The sequence below is a fragment of the Lissotriton vulgaris genome, chromosome 10, assembly GCF_964263255.1.
Source record: "Lissotriton vulgaris chromosome 10, aLisVul1.2, whole genome shotgun sequence".
Classification (NCBI taxonomy): domain Eukaryota; kingdom Metazoa; phylum Chordata; class Amphibia; order Caudata; family Salamandridae; genus Lissotriton; species Lissotriton vulgaris.
This window is the reverse complement of record NC_141698.1, coordinates 849,245,014-849,265,821: the sequence shown is the minus strand read 5'-3', so window position 1 is coordinate 849,265,821 and position 20,808 is coordinate 849,245,014. Positions and strand designations below refer to the sequence as shown.

Here is a 20,808-nt window from a genome sequence, read left to right as displayed (position 1 = left end):
CAAGAAAATAGTCAAGCTTAGCATTGGTCTTGTGTGCATGAGAGTAGAACATGTTATTACAGGACAGTGGGTGTGCGGACCTCGAGATGGCAGTTAAGCCCACGTCTGCCAATCATCTCACTCCCTCTAGGGAAAGGGCCCCTGATTGGTCATGGTGCTGCACTGATCTATCAATCTCATTATTACGAACTAGATTCAGGTGCCCTCCCAGCAGCACCAGCCTGTCTTGAGAGCCCAACATCTCTGTGATGGCCCTGCAGAGAAAAGGTTCCTGCCCCTCATTGAGAGAGTAAATAGTACCCACTGTGATATTACAGGACCCCACCATCAGTGAATACGCTAGCAATCTACCCTTTATCTCAGCCTGCTTAGATCCTATCTTCCCCTAGAAAGTATTGGAGACCAAAATTGCTACCCCTGCTGCTTTAGAAGGGAGAGATGAGAAGTGCTCATAGGGAAAAACGTTAGTGCGCAGCCTGTGCTCCTCCTTGGGCAGGAGATGCAGATGTGGTTCCGGAATGTTCTAAATAAGAGAGAAAAGAGTTTCTCTTCAGTGAGTGATTGAGGTTCTTAACTTTGAGACTGAGAACCTCCAATTGATTAGTCATGGGGGCTTCCGATAGAAAACTACTCTGGGTGGTACCCTAAGAGGTGCTAACCCCATGGTGCATACCAAGCAGTGGAGTGTCAGTGAGTTCGGAGCATAAGTGACAGTAATGAGGACTTATGAGACCTACCCCCGGGTTCAACAAGAAAAAACAATGAATTTCCAATGGGCCAGAACAAACAATATAGAAAAAACATTGTAAAGTTTGTCATAGTCCAAGGTATACAGTTGCATGGTTTACTTATCAAAAAAAGGGTTATTAATGGGGCACTCCAGAGGAGACAAAGATAAAGGGAAACTTTGCTTTGGGGCTTCCCAGGTCACCAGCCAGTGAGACCAGGACTGGCTGTCTCCCTTTGGCAATTGTCTCTGAGAGTAGTTCAGCTGAGGAAGATATAGTCCTCCTCTGGGACCATGCCTCTTGATTAGCAGGGCTGCAACATTCTTCCTGGGAATGATCTGGAGAAAGGTCCTTCAAATCTAGCAGTCAGCACACCTCTTTCAGCAACCACAGCTGGTTTAGTTTCCCCTACAGGTGGAAAACCAAATGAAAGGGCTGTCCTCTGGAGTACAGCACCCCGGCTGCTATGAGATGAGAGATGACAGGGCCAAGGGTTTGCATTTCTGAAGGGTTGCCTCTGCCAAGTCTTGATAGAGAACCAAACTGTGACCCTGAAGCTGAATAGGATGCCTGTCTCTAGCCTTCTGGAGGATACGCTCCTTCAAAGGAAAATTGTGAACACAGTGCAGTATGTCATGTGGGTGCTGCTGATCATCTTCTGGGGTCAACCCTGTGAGAGCAATCAAACCTGATCTCCATGTCAGGGGGTCCATAATTGACTGGAAGAGTTCCATCACAAAGGAAGCAATATCTGATCCATCTGCCACAGAGGAAATGCCTCGGATACGAATGTTGTTGCGACGGGACCTGTTCTCCAGATCTTCTGCATGGGCCTGTAGATCAATGTGTTGATTATTAAGGCATTAACTTAGAAGTGCTTATGTTTATTAAAAAGAAAGGTATGGGCCTGGCAAGAGGGTTAACTTGCCAGGTCAACATTGGAGGGGCTCAATTTCTTCGTCTTTCCCCAATTCGTGATCCTACATGGTCGAGACCCTGTCCCCCAGATCATCTATGTGATGTCAAACCTCCTTAAGTTCACCAGCAAGTTCCTTCTTGAAGGATTGGAGGTCCTCAAACAAGGAGGCAAACAGCACCTCAAGGTAAGGGCTGGCAATTGGCACCTCTGGACTCATATCCTTGAAGGGCCAGTCCCTCTTGCCCCTTCCGGTGGCCATGGCGAGAGGTGAAGCACTGACTCATCCTAGAAGATGCAGGTCCAGGTCAGCTAAGGGAGTTGTGTTATGTAAGAGCAAAGCTTCAAGGCACCAAAGACGTTGTTTCACAGGAGAGCTAGGTGTCCGCCCCTGGTGCTGGTGAGGTTATCCAAGCAGGAGCCCAGCAGAGCAGGAGCAAGGGAAGAGAGGCACCTCTTGACTTGCTACCGAATCATCTTCAGCAGTGTGTAGTGACAGGCCTCACTAGTTGCAGAGCAAGGCCCAGATACACAGCGCAAGCCAATCAAGGATGAGCAGATGCAGGCTGCCAGTTGGATGAGGCCAGGTTCTACAGACCCTCTATTCCCAGAGTGTCCAATGTATCTGTAAGGCGAGCTAGAGAGGGGCCAGTATCAAGGGGCAAGGAGGCTCCCTATAGTCCAGTCTGGCTATATTGTCCTATTATGCACCAGATATCTGTGAGATAGCGACTCTTCGTGCACAGGAGGTTAGCGATGTCTGTATAACACAGAAAGGGGCGCATAAAGCTGATTACTTCCCCCCAGCTGGCTAAGGATGGGAGGAAGACCAAAGGTGTGTGCTGGCCCCCCAATGCTCCTCACCTCACTCCATCCCACTCTGTAGAGTTCTGTGGGAGAAATAGGGCACCTCACCGCGACGCATGCTCCAACATGAAAGCCCTCTCCAGGCTCGTCGAGTAGCAGCGATCAGACTGGCAAATGCATTGCAGCCCGCTTCTCCTCTGTGGCCAAGTACCATCTCTTCAGCTGGGAACTGGCGTCCCTGCCAGCAAATGGCTAGGCCTGAGGCAACCAGCCACCAAAATTCAGGCTCCTCATTGACGCTGGCTCTCACCAGGGAGCCCAATCCTTCTCACTACCATGTCTCCAGGCCCTCCAACAACCTCATCTGCCAGGCACCAGCTGGTCTGGGCACCAGCGAGCCCCCTACTCCAGTTGCAACTGGCCTGCCCAAGTTGAGAGGGGTCAGGCGACAGAGGTCCCCACAGCTACAGCAGGCCCTACATTTGTAGGCTGCAGCCCACCCAAGTTTCATTCGGCCATCAGGAACTAGAAGACGAGTGCTTATGGGACCAAGGCCCATTCCAGAGAGAGCATTCCTGGTTGCCAAAACTGCAGTGCACCTATCAGGGGCTCCACCCTGTGCTATATGGTTCTAGACAACCATGCCCGACGGCAGGGAGCGGAGAGAGCAAAAAGCGCATCTCACCTATTCGCCACCTTGGCCACGCTCCCTAAGTAACCCTTTAAACATGTCTCAGGCTCGCAATTTCAAAGCCTGTGTGTGCAATTTTAAACTGCCATGTTGACCTGGCAAGTTAACCCTCTTGCCAGGCCAATACCTTTCTTTTTAATACACATAAGCACTTCTACGTTAAGCCTTGGACAGACCAAAGGCAAGGTGCAGTGTACTTCAAAAGTGGGGCATGCACTTTTACATTTAACCTGTCCTGGCAGTGAAAAACTCGTAAATGTATTTTTCACCAACTGCAAGGCCTATCTCTCCTATAGGATAACATTGGGATTACCTTATTACATTTTATTTGTGTCATTTCCAATTAGGAAGAGATTGAAACTCCAAGTTTGGTGTCACTTGAATCGCAATATAAAATCACAACTCATGGTGAAGTCAGATTTATTATTATTGAAATTACACTTTTAGAAAGTTGGCATTATCTTACTTTAAAGCAGATATGCTGAGGCAGGTGCACCGTCTTGTTTCTTGGTTTGAATCGCTTATAGTGTTCTTTTGAACTTGTTCGTAGGTGCTCCACAGGAGGCATCTGACGTCCTGAGACGCTTAAAATTTGAACTGAAAAACGTGCTCCTAATGAGACATTAGTTGCATCCCTGTAGGCACTCAGTCGCCCCTCAGCGCGAAATGAGGGTTCTAAACACAATTTTTGTTTCAAAAGTTTTTTTTCATGTTTGTATTCACTGAGTGTATTTTCAAGTCTTTTTCATATTTTCCTTCATATTTTTTTCAATTAATTCATTTCCTTATTTTACTGTTATATATGCGGCATTATTTGCGTGAAATCCAATGCATTTCGGGCATAATTCACTGCCCTTCATCAGGGAACAATACTAAGAAAAAGAAAAAATACACGATAAACCATAGTAAACATGTGTCATATGATCTTGAATGTGGCAATAACGCTTGAAAAGCCTAATATCCTGTGCTTGTTTGTGGGTTTTGAAATGTCACCTTGTAACCATGATACTCCCGTGGAGTTCATAAAACCAACTCTATGTAACATGCTGTCAAAAACAAAAGGGGTGTATTACTATCAGTTTGTGAATTTAATTCGGCACCCTTAATGAACCTTAAGACCCGTGCAGTACACAGCCTTCAGAATTACAACACACTTACATGCCGGTTCAGTCGCGTATAAATCGTCCGTGTATCAGAAAGCTAACAAGAAACAACAAATTAGGGACCAGGTTTTAGTACCATGTTTCCTCTTGTGTGTTACATCCACTATCTCCATCTATCGCGCTCTGGTCAAACTAACCTGATTTATACTCGCGTGTCAAACTTCCTCATGCTCCCGAAAGTTCCAACCATTTAAAGCACCATAGTTGCTTCCTTCAATATACCAGGGCGCGTGTTCAGTGGGTAAAGTTCTAATCACGTGATTAATCGAAGTAGACAAAATACTTCTGCCTCAGACGTTACCTTTGCCGTGAACCAGGCGAATGCTAGATGAAGTCCAAACTACCAAGTGATGCTCGACTTAATTAAATGTCACATAGTAGAAATAATAAGTTAGTAAAGAGTAACCAAAAAATCACGTTTGTCATAAAACGAATGGGGGATACGAACCCTGCGCTATCTCAACTGTGGTGTAAAAGATCTGCTAGAATGTCGTGTGTGTTGAGCTATCGTGTTTGCTCTGGTGACCATACATAAAATGTAGAAGTATTCACAGGCATGGATATGTCACATTCAATACTAATCATACTAATATAAAGTATTAAATATATAAAGCATATAAATCATTAATTCGCAAGAATCGCCTCCTTAACCAAGGAATATTCCATAAGCTCATAGATAGCATGATAGTTCTATTCGGTCATTGAGACCATTCGGTTTGTGTGAAGATAATTTCTGTATCCAAAAATTCTCCCGCTGTAGGAGATATTTGGTGTTGTCCCTTCCTTCTTTTTTGTCCGCAGTCTCCAGCACAATGTATTTTAATTGGGATATGTTGTGTTGCTCCTCAATAAAGTGTGCAGCAATTGCAGACTTCGTGTTTTTTGTACGTATATTGGATTTATGTTCTGTGAGTCTTGTTTTTATCCGCCTTTCGGTTTTCCCAATATATAATTTTCCGCAAGGACATTTCAAAGCATAAATAACTTTTGCTGTGTCGCACGCTGCATTGACCTTGAGTTTTATCTCATGCCCTTTCATAGGTTGGTTGATCTTATTTTCCTTGATAATGCTATTGCAATGTCCGCAATTCAAACAAGCTTTTGTTCCTTTAAATATCTCAACCTTTGGTGGTTTATTTTTCAGTATTTCTCCTAAATTGCGATTTTGGGTACAGGCGAACAGAGGTGGTCTCTCAAAAACTCCATTAAAATCTGGTTCTAAGTTCAGTATTGCCCAATTTTTTGTTATTATTTTCCTGAAACGTTCACTGAGTGTAGAAAATGTTGAAACTGCTACAATTCTTGTCTCCTCCTTTTTAGTCTTGGTTTTTAGTAGCTCTCTTCTCTCAATTGAATCCACTTGCTTCCTAGATTCATCAATGATGTGTTCTGGGTACCCTCTGCTCGAAAATTTTGTCGCCATTTCATCCATTCTGGATTTTAATTTGGTGTTATTGGAAGTAATTCTTTTCACTCTCGCCATTTGGGAGAAAGGGAGGTGCTTTTTGAGGCTTTGCTGGTGAAAACTCAGAAAATGAAGCATGTTATTCCTGTCAGTACTTTTCCTAAATATATCAGTTTCAAAACCTTTGTCTGTTATTGAGACCTTTACATCCAGGAAAATAACCTGTGTTTCTGAAATGTCCCAGGTAAGTTGTATGCGGTCATCCCTTTCATTGAACTCTGTGAGTGCATCATGTAGTTTCTCTTTTGAGTTTTTCCAGATGATAAATATATTGTCTATTTATCTCACAAGTAATTTAAGGTTATCCTGCCATTCTGTTTTGGTGAAGATGTGAGTCTCTTCATAGTCCTGCATACATATATTGGCATATCCCGGCGCCGCCGAGTTGCCCATGGCCGTTCCAATTGTTGGTACCATTCATCTTTATAGCAGAAGTAGCTCTGATACAAAGTAAATAGCATCAGTTCCATGAGAAATATCTGGAATGGAAGGTCTAGATCAGTATTGAGCAAGGCTTTCTCCACTGCCTCTGTCCCTAATGAGTGGGGTATCGATGTATAGAGTGAACGTACACTTGAAAATACACTATGTGAATAAAAACATGAAAAAAAACTTTTGAAACAAAAATTGCGTTTAGAATCCTCATTTCGCGCTGAGGGGCGACTGAGTGCCTACAGGGATGCAACTAATGTCTCATTAGGAGCACGTTTTTCAATTATCTTACTTAAGCCATTTGGTGCCTTCTGTCTGTCTCTGAATACACATCTTGGGTGGATGACAGCTGGGCTTTGTGCATTCCCTCTAGACAGCAACACAAAGGAAGCTTAGGTGTGACTGATGGGCCATCCACATCCTAATGAGCCTCCCTGATCAGGATAGGAGGGAGGAGCTGACACTTGGACCTGAATAGGGCTGCATACCCTCCTGTAGTGAGTTCAGAGCCAGGACCGGAAGGGTAGGGACTCTATTTACTTCAAACTCATCTCTTTTAACTCTCCCTAACTTGAAAAGCACAACTGGATATAAGACCTGGACCTCTAACACCACCACCACAGTACACCTCTGGACCTGGGGATACTCAGCCAGGCAGAAATACTGCTGTAATGCTGAAAGGACTGCCACGCTGCTGGGCTTCTATTCTGCTGGACTCCTGCTTTGCTGTGCTGAGCTTCTGCCTGCTGCCCTCCTTTCCTGAGAGTGAGAAGGACTGGTCCTGCATCTCTCCAACCCAGAACCAATATGACTCCAAGGGCATGCTGGTTTGCCTTCTGTTTTAAAGTCTCAGGGACTTCACCAGCTACAGCACCTAAACTCTGGCATCTGAGAATCGTGCCCTGCCAAGTGTTGCCAATTCAGGACCCATGGAAGAGGGTATAAAGTGGTTCTCAGTATACATCCAAACATCAACACCATTGCGCTACTTGGAACTGGTGCATCTCCTTCGACGATGATTCATTGCTGCTACTGCAAAGATCTAGTACATTGCATTGCATTGCAACTGCACAGTGCAGCATCTTCAGTTCCCATGCATCTTTGAGTTTGTGTGGCTTGGAGCCAACGCATCACCTACATCCTGTGGCTCCATAGCAATGCATTGCCTTGTTGCTACTGGTATCTCAGCTCCGTCCTCGACAGAACTAAGGTACTATGTGGCGGGCCATGGCAGCTCCCTGAATCTGAACTGCGCTCCATTGTGGCCGGCCTGAACTTTTGGAATAGACCCGGTCAGCATGACCAGATAGCCCCGGTTGACGCTTTCTGCTTTTAAGCACTACATTTCAGTGTATACTGTAAAAATTCATAACTTCAGTTATACTTATTGGATTTCTTGTCAGTTTGGTCTTCTTTTGTTCCTTAATTTAAACTCTATTTTTCTGACTAGTTGTGGTAGGTTTTTCTTTGATATTTACACAGTTTTAATGTTCGAAGTGTTGCACAAATACTTTACACCTTGTCTCTTAAGTTAAGCTTTAATGCTCTGTGCCAAACTACAGAGGATGAGCACAGGTTCATTTAGGGTGTGTATCTGATATACTTTGACTTGGGTTTTGGTTCCCGCTTGGACAGGGTGCATACCTCTGCCAACCAGTAATCCAATTTCTAACATAGTGTTGTTTATATGAAGAGCTTTACGTGGTACTGAATGGTGTTATACAATGGCAAAAAGAAAGTGGCCTGTGTCTGGACTGTGGAAATGTTAAAAACATTTCTATGGGGTAAAAAGTCACAGATCATAAACCTTTAATTTACTTGATAGATGATAAAAGTTAAGGTAGGGCTTCCTCTAGGTTGGTAGGATTAACATCTAGATTGCAAGAGTTCAATTTTGAGATGAAACACATTGCCAGAACGGAACATATTGCTGCTAATTGTCTTTCCAGAGTACCTAAATTGCAGAATAACAGACAATGTGATCTCTTTCTTAAGATGGATTTTTTTTAATTGAAGGAATACCTAAAGTACTTTTGTCTGATGAAGGCTTGTAATTTGTGAGGGCACGATTCTGAGTTTTCCGAAGCTTACGGCACTAAACAAATTAGGATTTCTTTAAATTGCACTTCTGCTCATGGCTAAGTAGAATGTGCTAACTATGGGGCCGATTATGATTGCGGATAATCCGCATCTTCCGGGCCGGCGGAAGCCACCGCCGGCCCGGAGGATGCGGATTATCTGCTGCGGACTGGAAAAAGACCCCCGCCAAGTTAGGATGGCTGGGGGATCTATTTTCCGTCCGCTGCTTTTCCGCCGCGGTCGCCTTCCGACCGCGGCGAAAAGCTCTAACATGGCTGGCGGTGTCTATCAGACACCGCCAGCCACATTAGGATAGCTGCGGTCATATGCCTTTCCACAACGGCATTTCCGCCTTGGAAAGGCATACGGTGTTGTCTTAGGGGGCCTGTTGCGGGCCTCAGGGTGAAGGGGGGGTATGGGGTGCACATGGGGGGTACCTATGGTACCCCCATGCCTTTGCGTGCACGAAGCGGCAGGCACCACACGGTGCCTGCAGCTTCGTGCATGCAAAAGTAAACATGCATTTTTTCAACATTGCGGCGTGTGCTGCTTCAAGCCAGGGTGACGGTCACATCCTAATTAGCACGGAGGGACCGGCGCTGCCCCTGTGGACGGTCCCTCCTCCACAGGGGTGGCGGACGGACGCAGGTCTGTCCGCCATCCTAATAGGCCCCATAGTTTTGAAAGAATTAATATAAAATGCTTTGTACACTAAGCATGTTGATAAATATTTCAAACAGAATTTTTGGAGCTATCATAATACCCCACATTCAATACCAAGTTTTTCTCTATATCATTTGAAGAGCGGGAGAATGTTGCTGACTCTTGAATGGTCTTATTTTATGATGAATTTGTCTGATTCTGAAGATGTGGAATATGACTTCAGAGACAAATTACATAGCAAATAGGTTGTCAATAAAGAGCACCATGATGATGTGACCAGGTCTATAGCAAAGCATGATAAAAAAGGAATATGTTTTTTTGTCATTAAAGGAATGTCTAAGTTCTCCAGTCTATTTCACATTAAACAGGTCACTGCTAGTGCTGTGTTGTAGAAAAACAGAGGTTGGTGCAACAAGGCAGGAAAAGACCTTGAACAATCACAAAGCTGATATGGATTTTTCTCAGTTAGAGGACTTTACCAGCTGTGAATTTAATACCAAAACTAGTGAGTGTGTTGATAATTTTTGTTTCCATGATAATGTATTTTTACAACCTTCTCTGGTTGTAGGTAATGGCACAGAAATCTTGAGACCAGCTTGAATAGATGGTAATGAAGTTGAATTGTCTTCTTGCGAGACAAACAGTGACAATGTTAATGAAACTGTTGGTACTGTGAAGAGGGCTATCAAGCTATCTGCCAAATTTGATGATTTCATTCTATATGAATGTTTCTGTTGTACACATATTTAAATTGTGTTTCAATGTTTATTTTATTTTCTATTGTTTTTGCTTTTGAATGTAAAAAGGGACATGTTGTACCTCTTTATCTGTTGTAGTTACACATTTTACTTAGAATTTTTCATAGATCTGTATTCCTAAGAATTAGAATGTGGTTTGTTGGTTCTACTACTGTAGGCTGTGTGCCATTTTTTCTGTGCAGCTCCCGTGTTGTGCTGTTTTGCCTCATGGACATTTTTAATCTGTTTTCTTACTTAAATGTATTCTACTTTGGCAATTCTTTGGCACCGACTCTACTGGTAGTTTCGTACTACAAGCTCCTAGTGCTTCTCCAAGCAGGCTACTCCAAAAGACTAGAAATATACATTCCTCAAGTAACTTTATGATAATAATTATCACTCTCTTCTTATGAACATTACGGGCCTTTGGAGAAAGATGGGAAGCCCTTCCAATTTACAATTTAGGTAGTGTCAGGCAAAATGTCAATATTCCTTATCTTCATATTTGTTGCCCGCAGCTTTTCTTTGCCCCATCTAGTTGAGATTCTTTAATAGGTGGAACGTATAATCCCTGGCTTCATTCCAGCACATAGTCAACACAAGCTTAGTCTCAACCCCATGCACATTCAAACATAAGATGGTGAAGTGGATCTTACCAACTTGCCATGATATAATGCTTTCACTCTTAAACTTTCCATTGAATGGTTCAGGTTGTTATTTTACAACAAGCTGTTAAACAAAACAGATGGTGAATTCAAAACTTGTGAGATCTATGTTCTTGGTATACGAAGTAAGACGTAGGAATTTCCTGTAATAAAGTTTTTACATTCTGTTGATCCATGTGAATTTGATTGAGTTATGATTTTTCACTTATTTTCTATACCTGGCTGAAAGCAGGTACAAAGTATAATATAGTATTATTAAATATATTGTCTCTAGTGGTTATTTCATCATTTGGAAAGTAATTATGCATGGATTTGATAAAGAGCACTCATCATGGCATGCCATCATGTATCTTCAGAGAATTACTGTAATTAAGTGTTCACCTCTTAGTGAAATAGTTTCAGCAGCATATATGACAGGCACATTGTTTGTCCAAAATAAGCAGTTTATAGGAGTTGGTGAATGGTGAACAATACCAAGTCTAATATGTTGACTGAAATAGGTGATCTCAATTTTTCAAGCATAAGAGCAGCAAACCTCTGAAGACTGAAATATTTTTGAAGATGGATCCTCAAATTTATGCTAGCTGTGCTTCATAAATGCAATAACACAATTTCAGGTCAATACCCAATGTTTTTCAATGGATATATAGACAACTCTTGCAAATGGCTTGGGTTTGTCCACAGTTGAAGATATATTCGTAATAATGTTTGTTTCACTGGTTAATGTATCGGAGTGGAAATAGGACCTTGATCTCTCATAAACAGGGGACTATGTATCTCAGGATTGTTTTTGTGCAAGAAGGTACGCCTTCCTGCATATAAACAATCCCGGAGCGTGCGTTGGCACTAGGCAGCCAACATGTGCTGCGTTCTTTTAAATACGGTGCATTCCTGTCCTTTCTTTGTGATGTGGTGCAGTGCAGCAAGGTGACTTGCTGCACTGTGCCGGGTCACATTCTCATACATATGTCCCTTAAAGTCTAATCTTCACAGATGTTTTCTATTTATGTTTTTGATGGTCTCTCATTAGTTACATCCCATTAATATTCACCCCTCATCCCATGTTTTTTTAGTGATAGGTAGAATTTAGAGAGTACACAAAGAGGAATTTTTTGTTTACAACACTTAATGGTTTGGATAAGAAATTCAAAAAATGTTGTCCAGGTTCAAATATTTTTACTTTTACTTAGAACTATTCATTTATTTTGAGTAAAAAGTGTGCATAGTAGAAAAGGATTTTGTTTTTCAATTAAATTATAAATGTAGTAGGTTCTCATTTATTGAAAGACATGTATGAATTGCAGAACTACTTAAATCGTTCCAATAAAGGTACTTAATTGTTCATGTATGTGTGTAACATATGAAAACAACTTCCCAAAAATGAATGTGTTTAACATTAGACATTTCATAAACCTGTTTGTTGCTTTATTTTTTGGTGAAATTCAACAAAAAAGGGCAGTAAAAAGTGGGAAGAATATGTTTTGAATTTAATAATCTCAGTATATTTACCATGTTTCACTTGTAAGTTTGCATTGCTGTTGTAGATACCTGGTGTCTTTATCCTCTCTGTTGTCTGAGCCTGATAGATCGTCCCTAATCACACATACTACTGCCTACAATATAACAACAGTTAAATATTTAATTGGCTTGTTTGAGATTATCTGCAATGTAGCATGAAAACTGATCTTGCCTTGCACAACACTTTCTCGAGATTAAAACAAAAATGTGCACTTTGCAAACGTCTAGAAAAACAATACACAAACTTAGTAAAATTGATGAGCCATGACCATAAAAGCATGATGAACTAGGTATAAACTTTAGTGATAACTTAGTATTGCTCTTGACTTGTGTTGGACCTGGCCGTTTTTGCAGGTTTATCCTCAAACTTTTTGCCTCCGATTTTTCGGACCCTGTTTTTGTTGGCTTTAAGCGTTTGGGCACTTTGCCACTGCTAAATCAGTGCTAAAGTGCAAGTGCTCCCTGTGTAATTTTTTATTCTGATTGGTTCTTCGTGATCGGCATATTTGATTTACTGGTATGTGCCTAGTAAAGTGAGCTGTGTGTGCCCTGGTCTGTAAATCAAATGCTACTAGTAGGCCTGCAGCACAGATTGTGCCACCCACATGAGTAGCCGTGTACACTTGTCTCAGGCCTGCAGTGTCTGAGTGCAGTTTTACCACTGCCATGTCGACCTGGTAAGTGTACCTACTTGCCAGACCCTAACATTCATTTTTATACATCTAAGGCACCCCTAAGGTAGGCCTAATGTACCCCATGGACAGGTTGCAGTGTATATGAAAGGTAGGACTTTCGTGGAGTGTTGTGGATGTCCTGATAGTGAAATACTGCCAATTTTGGTTTTCACTATTGCATAGTTGGTCACTCCCATAGGTTATCATTGGAGCTGCCTTGTAACATCTTACAAGTGTAACTTTCAATTGGGAAGAGATAGCGATTTGCAGTTTGGGCTCCCTGAGCTCAGAATTGAAAAATACATCTTTTAGTGAAGGTGCTTTTTAGATTGTGTGTTTGAAAATATCACTTTTAGAAAGTGGGCATTTTCTGATTTCACCATCTTGTGCCTCTGACTGCCTGTGGAATCAACATCTGGTTTAGACTGACTGGTGCCTGTTTGTGCATCCACTCTAGAGAGTCAGGCAAAGGGAGCTGAGGTGTGCCCTTCATATTCTGATGAGAAATCACCAGGCTGATTACTCTTTTCTTTCTGAGCTAGAGTGCTGAGAGGAGTTGTCACTGACACCTGAATATGACTATGCCTGTCCTATTACAATGCTTTCTCAACCCCCATGGAGTGTGTCTGGAGCCAAGGCTGGGCAAGGCAAAAACTTTTAAACAATAAAGACTTTCTTTTGAAGTATGCCAAAGTTGGGACCTAAAATCCACACTGTTAGAACACTTCTGGAGTAAGAGGAGCCTGCCAAGTAAAGCTGAAGAATTTTCAGGATGAGTACAGCTCCTTTGTTGTGTATAGCTTTGCTAGTTTAACCTGCAGTTGCTGCTTCTGTTTGTGGCCAGTTGGAAGGATTCGACTTTCACTTAGCTATATCCTGCTTGAGAAGATTCTCCGAGGTCTTGAAGTAAAGGTAAATGTAAATGTATTTGAGCTTATATAGCGCACAGCTACCCGCAGTGGGTTTCCCGGCGCTTGCTTAGGGAACCCGTCCTGGTATTCCCCTGTGAGATAACCCCGGCAGGGTATCCACAAGGTGAAAGCCAGGCATCCCGCCGCGAGGGGCCGTTGTGGAGATTAAGCAAGCTATTGCCCAGAGTCTCAGAGTGTGAGCCCATGAGTCGAGAAGGCACCGGAGCGGGAATTATCGAGTCCGTGGAATTTTTAGCCCAAGACCCGCCGAGGCGGGGAATTGAACCCTGGTCCAGGGCCGATCTCAGTTTCCGGGTCTCCCGCCTCTAACCCCTGAGCCACACTTCTCCAAGTAGAGCTTGTCTCCTGTTAAAAAGTCTCAAGAAGACAAAGACTTCACCTGCAGCATCCTTGTACTCCACTCCTGAATGTTCTGATCTGCCTTGTAGTGCCATTTCCATTTCTGGGCGCTTGAAGTTTGTTCATGTTGCAAGAAGCATCAAGAAACCATCAAAATGGATGCATTGCCCTTCCAGCACCTATTTTTTGGTGTAGCACCGCCGTACAGTAAGGATTTCCATCCAACGCCGCCGTGCGGCTAAACAAATCAGCTCAGTACCTGCCCGTGGCCGAAGAAACTGTTGCAGCCCGAGTTCAGCGCACCGGTCTCCGAAGTCTAAAACCAGCTCACTGACTCCGACGCAGGCCCTGCTGTGTGGCTGAGAGCATTGACGCATTGTTGGACTGCAGCTGAGAAAATCGATGCAGTGCCCTTTGACCGCCACCGCATCAAGCACCAGCTCTTCCAGATTTCCATGCATCACACCTGTAGGGCAGGTTTTTCTAATGCATCACCCGCAGACCAGAACCGTCTTAGATCTACCCTGCACTTCTCCCTACAGTCTGGATTCAACACAACACTTCCCCTGTGTGCAGCACATCTAATGCATTGCCTCCCCAAGGACTCAGAAACTGCTGCATTGCTGTTTTTTCCAACGCTTCCCTCCTCTGCAGCTGTTTTGCCTTGAGAATTTTGATGCATCTGAGAGTACTTTGTGTAAGTACTGTGCAAAATCACCGCATCCATAGTTGCATATGGTCTGAATTGCTAAAACCTTTCAAAAGTCATATTTTGAGTTCTATATGTTGGATTTTTGTCATTGTGGTCTTTGTTTAGATAAAGATATTTTTTTTCTAAACTGGTGTGGTATCCATTGGTAGTGTTTTCTTTGCGTTATTGAGTGTTTTATGTACAAATACTTTACATATTGACTCTGAGAAAAGCCTCACTGCTCGTGCCAAGCTACCAAGGGGGTGAGCAGAGGCTATCTGAGTGTGTAACACCCTTACCCTGACTAAAAAGAAGGTTCCCTACTTGGACAGGCTTCATACCACTGCCAACTAGAGACTCCCATTTCTAATAACGTTATTGCAGCGTGTCCTAATAAACTCAATGTTGGTGCAATTCCTAAATTAAACACATTAGGTGTCTGAAATTTTCAGTGTGAGTGCTTAACAGTACAAAGAACAATATTTTCAAGAACAGTTTTATTTTAATGACTTAATTAATTTACTTGTTGCTACTTTCCGGAAATAGTGGCAGTAGGCCATACTTGAACCTGAACATTTCTATGTAACAATTACTGACAAGATTAAAAAATAGGTATATATGGTTTATGGGATTTCTTTCATTATACCTAAACTTATTAGGACTTTGTTATACTAAAAAATTAAATGTTGAATTTAAACATGTTGAGATGTCTTTTTCTCGTTTGGCTGCATTATTTCATAGCTTTGTGCAATGGACTTCGATACACTTTCTAGAATGTTGCCTTATTTGTTCTTGTTTCATGTGACATTCCTTTGTATAACAATGACAGCACTTTACCCCTTTGTGTGTGAATATTGAAAAAGTGAAATTTCTCCTTTGTCCAATGAAAGTTACAGCATAAATAAGCTCGTTGTCAACTAACCTGTGAGGATAGAAGGACATTCGTTTCTCATGATTGGTTTGGGAAAATATCCTGGAGTGACAATTTGTACCTGGAAAGATGGAAGAATGATCACATGATGATCAGATCATTGTCGACCAAACATTGATGTCATGATGAAAAATATGAACCATATAACTATGATGAACAGGAGGAGGAGGAGGTACCCTCATTGCCCTTTTAGTGCTTTTGAGGAGAGCTTAAGTTTCAGCTCAGGCTGCCCCTTGACATTTATCCTTGTCTCCAACATGCCTGCTGGACTATTTTTGTTTTGCCCCTTTGCTGTTTACCTTTGTTGATGAAATTGTCTCAGATCTCGAGGAATACACTGAGATTCATTGGGTCAAACTGTATGTAGATGGGCCCTAGAGGTGCATGCGTGGCATAAGTAGCTCAGCCACCCTGTCACAAGTACAAGGTAGGATGGCGGCCATCCTGCACGCCCCTTGGGATGAGTCCTGCAAATTGGACATTGTTATTGATGAGTGTGTTGACAAGGGTAACCTTGACAACCTGTTTGGGGGTTGGTGTGGGTGGGGTGGGATGTGATGTAGATATGAGAGTTCAGAGGGGATTGGTGGGTAGGGGGAGTAATGCACAACCTGATTGGGGGGTTGGAGTGGAAGGGGGGAGATACAGGATGTTATTATTGTTTTATTGCCTGCTATGTCTAAAGCTTGACTTGGTGAATTATTATTGCCTAAATGTGTTGACACGACCTGGTTCCATGGGTTGGGTAACTGTGTTTTCTGTGATTGAACATGATATCATACCTGCACGAGTCCGGAGGTCACTGACTATGGAGGGGAGATTGATTGCTGTTGAACATATTATTATTTGGGGGTGCCTGTGAAGGTCATCACTTGACTCTCTTGGAATATTAGAGGTTTAAATGACCGCAGGAAGGCGAGGTTGGTTCATTCATATTTGCTGCGACGAGGGGTGGATATCTGCTTACTGCAGGAAACCCATTTGGCATCTGCTAATACCAATATGCTTATACACAATAGGTGGGGAGTGATTATGGAAGCTCTGTACTCGAATTACGCTAGAGGGGTAGCCATCTTAATACGTAGAGGTCTGCAGTGGAAAACACGTACCTCATTTATAGACACGGACGGCAGACATATACTGTTATTAGGAACGCTATATAATGTTCCGGTGCTGATTGTAAATGTCTATGGTCCGAATGCTGATAGCCCGTCCTTTTTTCAAAATGTGTGGCATAAAATTCAGGCATGTGGGCAGGCGGCGATATCATGGGATGGGGACTTCAATGTGGTCCTATCTCCTTTAGCTGATAGGCAGGGTGTGGCTTGTGAACACCACCCTAGAGCAGCAGCGGCATTGAGAGACCTTATGATGGAAGATTGCCTGGTAGACACATGGAGGGCATTGCATCCGGAGAAACGGTAGGGCACATGTGTGACTGCACATAGAAACGCCTGGTCGAGGATTGACTACTGGCTATTGTCCAAAGATCTGCCCTCCCAGGTGGTAGAGGCCGTTCATCTTCCGCAGACATTTTCTGATAATGCCCCTCTGCGGGTCCAGTTGCTAATACCACCGCAATATGTGCAGCCATTTGGTTGGAGGTTTCCATCATGAGCGTTGTTAGATCAAGTATTCAGAGAGGAACTTCAGGAGAAATTAACTGAATATTTTGTGTTGAATGAGGGGTCAGAGGAGTCACCAGAACACTATGGGAGGCATTTAAAGTAGTAACAAGAGGTAGCTGTATGGCCCTTAAAACGGGTGTGCTTAGTCAATAAGAGACACAATGGAAACACTTGAGAGAGACATTGCTATTTTGGAGAGAACTAATAGAGAGCACCCTTCTTATTCCACCCAGACAGAGCTTAGGGTGAAACTCACATCATTCCAAGAGGAAGCGGAGAGGGAAACAGCATACCTTAACAAATACGCACAGGCTAGACGGTACGGGGAGGGAGACCATGCGGGGAAAACACTAGCTTCCTTATTGCGTGCACCAAGCGGGGCGGAGTACATTACTGAACTACAAGGGATAGACGGAGAGGTGGTAAGGTCGCCACAGGACATACTTCAAACAATGACTGATTTTTATAGGCCACTTTACACGTCACACACAAACCCCGATGAGACAGATATCACAGAATATTTGGATACCATCGCATTAGCATGGTTTAATAACGAGGCAGTATATGGACCTTCCTATTACAGTGGAGGATGTGAAAAGTGTAATAGCTGGCATGCCAGCTGATATAGCCCCGGATCCGAAGGGTTAACAGCTGCTTTCAAAAAAGAGTATGTAGATATAGTTGCTTCTAGGCTGCATCAGGTATGTTTAGAGGCCATGGAAACGGGTATTCCACCACCCACACTTAGAGAGGCCATGATTATAACCCTCCTGAAGCCCGATAAAGATCCAACTAGACCGGAATCTTACCGCCCCCTTTCGTTAATTAATTGAAATGCGACAATATACACGAAACTATTGGCTGACAGGTTGAAGCCCATGTTGCTGCAAATAGCGCTGTCGGATCAATCTGGATTCTTCCCAGGACGAGCCACATCTCATAATCTGTGTTATTTGGACTACTCCATTATCTGAACCCGCGGGTAAAGGCGGTTGCTGCCCTATTGGATGCCACCAAGGCATTCGATTTTCTCGAGTGGAAGTTTTTATTTGCCCTATTCTCTCGCATGGGTTTTAGTCCTTTATTTAAACAACAAATTCGGCTTTTGTATACTGCCCCCACAGCACGGTGGAAGTAAATGGTCAGATATCGGGACCGAATAATAGCACGAGAGGCACTAGGCAGGGTTGCCCCCTATCGCCGCTACTATTTGCTATCGCTACCGAGCCTTTGGCGGCCCGCCTAAGACAGCACCACACTCACTGCAGCATTGGTTTCACCTCTAGAGGTCTGCTGGTTTCCATGTACGCAGATGATATGACCATTTATATGATTAAACCTGAAGAAAATTTCGACCCGATTATGAGAGAATTTATCAGGTATGGAGGCCTCACAGGTATACAGATCAACTGGACAAAATCAGTGATGCTGCCACTAAATGATGGTACTAAACAGTGTGATACAGAATTTCAAATAGAATGGTTGGACGGCGATGTTAAATATCTAGGTATCTGGTTTAGTAGATCCATACAGGAAATATGGCTAGCTAACTATGGTAGAGTGGTGGAATGGATGGAAGTTAAGATACAGAGATGAAAAACATTGCCACTTTCCTTAACGGGGCGTATAGCTATCACTAAAATGGTGATTTTACCTAAATTGCTTTATTTATTTGTGTATATCCCTATACCCCTAAACAGTCATTTTTTTCAACGTCTTCGGACTGGGATTCTGGAATTAGTCTTGGTGGGACGACAACCTCGGGTGTCGTGGAAACTATTGACACTTCCTTTTAGTCAAGGAGGACTAGCAGCTCCTGACTTTGAGCTCTATGCGTATAGTGCACAAGCACAAAGTTTACATTATTGGCAACATCCAATCCCATTCCAACCACATGTAGCCATTGCTGCACCCACCCGCTCAATGCTACTGTTTACCACCCATATAAACGATCCCCATCAGACATTAACACAGTCGAAGCTACGCGATGGGCCTGGTCGAAAATAGCTAAAAGGGCTGGAATCGCGGAGCTACATGCACAGTCAATGCCGCTGGTGGGATCCATTGTTGGGACCACTAACAGACAGAGCAGTGACAGAACGGGCGAGCAACCGTGGGTTGAATGTTGCTCGTGATCTCTACCCAGACGACGAATTCCTGACACTGCAAAAGATGTGTGAGCCAGATGAGCCTTCGGCTTCTGACATGTTATTATTTTACCAATTGAGAGCTGCATGTAAAGCTCGATATCCAAAGTTTCCAGAAGCACCGTCCGCACTGCCGGCACTAGAAGATTTAATATCAAATGACTCCCCTCGTAAATTGATTACACGTATCTATAGTATAACAGAGGACACTTCACCGGTAATTACGTGTGCGTCCAAACTGGAGTGGGAAAGGAAAGCGGGCATAGTAATCACTGTTAAGCAATGGATATTTTGCTGTTCACAGCTTGAGAACCTATCGCCTAATTATAGATTGAGGCTCATACACTTCAATTACTTACACAGAACATATTTCACGCCTAAGCAGCTATGTCGTATGGGCCTTCAGATTGATGCAAAATGTTGGAGATGTGGGGCGTTGGATGCAACATTTTTCTACTTGACTTGGGATTGTAGGCAAATGGCGCAGTATTGGGTGGAAGTGCTAAGACATATAGGGCACATCATTGGTGTGGATTTGCGGGTGGACCCCCTCATGGCACTCTTGGGTTTTGTCATGGAAGTTCCTAGCGGTTCGTGTAAGCTGACTGCTCTATTGTTGCTGCTGACTAAGCGCCAGAAAGCGCTGCACTGGAAGAGGGTAGCCCCGCCCACTGTGGCAGACTGGATACGGTCAGCTGTTTACTGTAAAGACCAATTGACAAACTACTGGGACCTTTTGCCGTGTAGGTCTAGGCCTGCAATATTTGGGAACCCTTTGTAGTATGGCTGGGCCAGGTTGGCTCCGTGTTGAGCGCAAACTGAATTGTTGTGTACGGGGCAGGGGCGGTTTGCGTGTTGTGGCTGCATAATGGATGGTGGAAGGCCTTGGGGGAAACTCCTGTATGTAGTAGGATATGAAAAACGATATGTCATGGACGATACGGGGTACGATGGATGTGACTCAGTTATATTAGGCACCTCACAAAGACATTTTGTAACACAGGTTGGGAGTGAGTCAGGCTGGTTTGGGGTATGGGTTTGTTAATTATGTTTAAAGACCATATAGGGAAACTGTCATTTTGTAAATGTATATGACTCACACAAGCTATTGATATAAGTGCAGTAACTCCTTAATCGCCGCCGGACCGTATAGGTTGTCGGCTACAAGGGTGTTTTAACACAATAATAAGCGTTGATATTTAATAATGCCGGCCTCCGGGTTGTAGGCTCAAAGCTGTGTACTTTGTGTGACAAGAAATAAATGTCTTTTCAAAATTTTAAAAGAAAAAAAAAATTCAACAGAGAAAGGTCCATCTGAGGACCATCACCTCTAAGGTAAAGTATTGAACCTGAGTACATTCTTAACTGTATGGCCCTGTAGGAGTGTTGAAGTTATGTTTGAAAGTTTATTAGACTTCCACTGCAACATCTGTAAGTAGGCTGTAATGTGGGCACAAATGCTACAGGCTACATGAATGTCAAATTAAAGTATGAGATTAGAGACAACATTATCCATTCATGTAGGAAGACAACCCTTCACAATGGACTGTGGAACAGATATGTAGCACTCCGGGCTAGGCCAGGATAACCAAGGTAAAAGCT

At 43.3% G+C, this 20,808-nt stretch overlaps 1 protein-coding gene across 1 annotated transcript in view; it reads right to left on the bottom strand.

Moving 5' to 3' along the window:
• Nucleotides 1–8,037: 8,037 nt before the first annotated feature.
• LOC147688884 (uncharacterized) overlaps nucleotides 8,038–20,808 on the bottom strand; it is a 31,641-nt gene continuing 18,870 nt past the window's right edge. The window contains exon 2 of the mRNA XM_086939835.1: nucleotides 8,038–8,156. Coding sequence (XP_086795961.1) covers nucleotides 8,038–8,156 — 119 coding nt within the window. The remainder of the gene's footprint in view (nucleotides 8,157–20,808) is intronic.